The 4,796-nt window shown below is 28.4% G+C and overlaps 1 protein-coding gene across 1 annotated transcript; it reads left to right on the top strand.

Annotated features, from left to right (window-relative positions):
• The first annotated feature begins 257 nt into the window (after positions 1-257).
• Positions 258-4,458, top strand: LOC111894047 (2-alkenal reductase (NADP(+)-dependent)). The gene is made up of 6 exons (XM_023890111.3): positions 258-609; positions 1,895-2,075; positions 2,482-2,648; positions 3,591-3,673; positions 3,852-3,978; positions 4,066-4,458. The coding sequence occupies exons 1-6, from the start codon at positions 349-351 to the stop codon at positions 4,318-4,320; spliced, it is 1,074 nt and encodes a 357-aa protein (XP_023745879.1). The 5' UTR covers positions 258-348; the 3' UTR covers positions 4,321-4,458.
• The last annotated feature ends 338 nt before the right edge of the window (positions 4,459-4,796 follow it).

The raw sequence follows: 4,796 nt of genomic DNA, 5'->3' as shown, positions 1-4,796 counted from the left end.
ATATATGTAAGATATTTATTAGAAACGATTTATATATATAATGTATTCAATGTATTAAAGTCTCATTAATTTTAACAATTTAAATTTTTTCTCATTTTTCTTATAAATTCAAACTTTTCAAATTGTTAAAATTTTATATTTATTTTTTTTAATTAAACCATATAATATATAAGTCTCACACCTAATATATAATAATGGCAAACAAAGATGAGGTCACTTTTCTCCTCTTTTTTCCCTTTAAAATACCACCTTTCAGATCCATTTTCAACCAAACCTGAAAGGCTGAAAGTCTGAAATATCTTCCCACCAAGAAAGAAGAGAAGGTGGAAAGGAGAGAGAGAAAAAGAGATGGGCGGTAGCGACGGCGGAGCAGCGGCAAAGACGGTGGTGGAGAGCAAAGAGTGGTATTTAGCAGCCTACGCACCGGAAAATGTACCCACTTCAGATCATCTAAAGCTGCGTTCAGTCACCATTTCTCTCGAATATGATTCCGTCGCCGATCAACACGTGGCAGTGCAGCTGCTCTTAATCTCCGTCGATCCTTATCTACGATCCACCATCACCGGCCGTGATGGTGACCTGTACTTACCTCGACCTCCCCTCAACAAGGTTCTAATCATTTGTCATATTGTTTATTCCCAGAACTTATTTAATGCTTCTTAAAAAAATAGGATTTTTGGTGTTTTCGATTCAACACAATTTTTGGTGATAGCATCAAATTTGACTTGGACCACAACTTTACTAAATATGGTGTTGTATTATAATTTGATAAAATTGCTAAAAAGGTTCATAAGGATTATTTTTTTTATTATTTTGGTTCCAATATCTTCAAAATTGTGGAAATGTTTTTTTGTCAATTTGGTGTCAAACTTGAAAATACCATTTTACCTTTTATATATTGGTTTTCTTCCACTGTTTTAATTTATTTAATATATAAAGAATATTTATTAGAAATCTAATTAAGTTAGAAGAACATTATGCTCATAATGTCTTTTTATGTATTACATGGTGTTAAAGATTAATCATTATTTTGCACAATTTTACACCATTTTAAACTGGAAAATGACGTTAGGAGTAAGATGGTTTTAACAAACCTTTTTTTGTTATGTATTTATTCAAAAACCAAAAAATAAAAAACTTGTACAATATACCTTAGAACTTGTGCCAAATGTGTGAGAAGATGGATTTTGATGTGTAATGAATTGAAAAAGATAAAATTAAAAATAGAAAAAAAAAATAGTGATGCCACTCATTGGTGAGATGTCAATTGAAAAGAAATATGAAAGGAGCTTTCAAAACTAACACCAAATTAATCGGTAGAATGATTATATAACATATGGACCAAAATTATAATTTACTCTTTCAAAATAAAATATAACTAAAAATATTTTTTTGTTTAAACTTTGTCAATCCAAGTCCATGTTATCGCGTAATTTGTTAATGTTGGTCCCACTTTGTAAACCATAACTACTTACCACCTATCAACTTTTGACTTCGATAATTGACAAAGAAACATAAACTTATTGAGTAAAATATGTTATTTAATATCAGCTTATTTGAATTAAAATATGATAATTACTGTCTTTTTCTAAATAAGCAAACATAATTTTTACAATCTTTCAAACTTATCTTTGAAGTCTGGCCTGCATGATGACGTAAGAATCTAAAGATGACAAATTGAATGCATAATAAATTAATAATACACGAATAAATCTTAATTCGGTCAAAACCAATGCATAGTAAAAATATAACTTTATTACATAAAATACAAAAAGGATATCACTATATCAGACATTATCATTAAATGGCAATCATTTAAAAATTGATAATATAAAATGTTTTAGTTAATTATACGCTTACTTTCTTACATGCTTTAATTATTGTATGTTTGTAGGCAATCACAGGGTTTGGCATAGGAAGGGTGGTACGATCGAAAAATAAAAACTTTAACGAGGGCGATATCGTCATTAACCCTTTTTCACCTGTTGCTGAATACAGCATCATACCAGCTGATTTCCTTAGAAAGATTGATCAAACAACCGATATCGCGTTGCCTAATTACCTCAGTTGTCTTGGTAAATCACTAAATTGCCATTTCATTTAATATTTTACTTTATTATTACATTCGTTAATTATTCTTTTCTTTAAAACGTTTTTATTGATGATAAAATAATATATCGTAACCATTGCCAAAGGTAAAGTTAGATTAAAAATGATTTTACTTTCTTTTCGGATAAACACATTTTAATCTCTAATCAACTGAAAAGTACAATTTTAATAACTTCAATCTTAATTTACACTTCTACTTTTGCTCAACATATTTCTTGATACATGGATAAAAACATACTTTCAATTTGAACAAGTGTTGGTTAAATATTATATATAAAAAAATAATTGTAAATCTTTTGTTATTTATCACAAAATTTAAGTTGTTTTAAAATTGTCATATGAAAAAAATAATATTGATACATGAAACACAAGGGGTACCCGGCTTTACTGCATGGGTGGCAATAGAGGTGCTCGGGAACCCTAAGCCTGGCTCAAATGTGTTTATATCTGCGGCTGCTGGAGGTGTTGGAATGTTTGCTGGACAATTGGCTAAACTAAAAGGATGTCGAGTTGTTGGAAGCACAGGGTCTAATGACAAAGTAAGTTTTAATTTATACAAAAAGTTGACTTCACATTTAACTTATGTAAATGCAAGAAATATTAATGCTCTCTTTTAGCATGCATAAGTTAGCTTATGTTTTTTAATTGACATTATTGGAAGTTAGTGTTTAATGAGACCACAAAAGTAGATTAACGTAGCTTATAAGAATATGAACTAATTTTTTGATAAGTTACTTGAGATAACTTATTGATAAATTAGTTTACAAGTTAAAAAGTAGGTTTCTGCTAACATGTCAATTATAGGTGACATTTGAGTTTATTGTGATGTGACTCTAGGTGACATTTGAGTTTATTACAATTTAACTAACGTTTGATGAAGCAACTAAAGTAGTTTATAAGCTCTTATAAGTTAAAAGCTAACTTTTCCCTCATTGGGCATTACTTGTATGTCAAACAATATATAAATTTCTTTCTATTACTACAAACATTAAATTTTTATTGATTTGTAAAGATGTTATCTTTTAAATAACATATTATAATATTGCGTTATTAGTTTAGGTATCTTTAGTTATATGTTTGACGGATTAATTGAAAAGTGAAAATTTAGCTGATAAAAAATAACATTTGGTAAAACTAAATGATAAGTTAGTTAAAATATATAGAATGGAAATATCTGTAGAAAATTGAGTTTTTTTTTTATAATTAATAAATATTATATTCTTATTTAAACGTTAGTCTGAATATGATTTTTTAAAATCCACATTATAAACTATTTTTTGGTTTCCTAATTAATTAACCATGACAAAATAAAGAAACTTGAAAAATAAACTTACTTATAAGCTAGATGTGACATGTCAACATAATTACCTTAGTGATTTTAAGTTTGACATTAGGAATTCGCTCGTTGTGTTTATTTAAACCCTTAAAAACAAACAATGCATTTACAAAACCAAACAATTGTCTCACAATGAAAAATGCAGGTTCAACTTATAAAGGACGAATTTGGATATGATGAGGGATTCAACTATCATGAAGAATCAGATTTTGATGTTGCATTAGCCAAGTAATTTAAATTTCCTACATAGTATAATTTTATTTTCTTAAATTATTCATCTTAAAAACAATATTTTTTCACTTATATCACCATGTACCATGGATGATATGAACATATATAATCATGGACAACTTGTGGCTTTCTGACATTAGATAACCCATTTTGTACATTTACAAACAAATTGTAGGTATTTTCCAGATGGAATCGATCTATACTTGGATAATGTTGGTGGTAAATTGCTAGATGATGTTCTTAATCATGTCAATAAAGGTGCTAATATCGTCATAAGTGGGATGATATCTCAATACAACACAGTAAGTTTCTCTTGTTTGATAATCAAGATTATATTCTATTCAAGACTTTTCTGTTTAGTTAACTTCAAAACACATCTTTTGAGGTAGATTCCGGCAGAGAGAGAAGGCGTGAAGAACCTACTGAATATGGTGGGAAAAGACGTGAAGATGCAGGGATTTCTTTGTGGTTCGTATTTGAATCAGTTTGGAGAATTTGCACAACAAATGGAAAAGTACATCAACGAAGAGAAGATAAAGCCGAAACACAAAATAAATCAAGGGATTGAGAGTTTTTTTGAAAGCTTTGTTTCCCTTTTCTCGAGCTCCAACCTCGGAAAAGTTATTGTTCAAGTTGCCACGTAATTGAGAATGAATTATGTTGGAATTTTCTTCGCTATCCATATGAATCTATGCTTTATTGAATCATTTATGTTAGGTGAATTACATGATGTAAAAACTGATTACCGAGAATAAAATTTGTAGGCATTTGGTTTGCAAGAATCCTTTTTTTTAATGAAAAAATAATAGGGATATGGCAATGAGCTTGGGTTGGAAGTTGATTTCAAGCAATTATATTAAATAAGTTCAAAATTTCAACCAAATCAAACCTATGGATAAATGACTTAAAGAACTCAAACTCATTAAAACTTTATTAATTAGTTTGCTAGGTGTAAAACTCGTATATTATACGGGTTGATTAAAAAAATATATCAAAGTTTAAATATTAAGAATTTTTTAAAATAAAATTTCAAAATAAATAGACATATTCAACTAATGAATAAATAGAATCACTATTAAGAAGATGATCCATAATATCAATGAATTTTTTAATATATCTT

The sequence above is a fragment of the Lactuca sativa genome, chromosome 9 (genome assembly GCF_002870075.4).
Source record: "Lactuca sativa cultivar Salinas chromosome 9, Lsat_Salinas_v11, whole genome shotgun sequence".
NCBI classification, from domain to species: domain Eukaryota; kingdom Viridiplantae; phylum Streptophyta; class Magnoliopsida; order Asterales; family Asteraceae; genus Lactuca; species Lactuca sativa.
The sequence above is the reverse complement of the archived record's forward strand: the minus strand, read 5'-3'. Positions and strand labels throughout refer to the sequence as shown.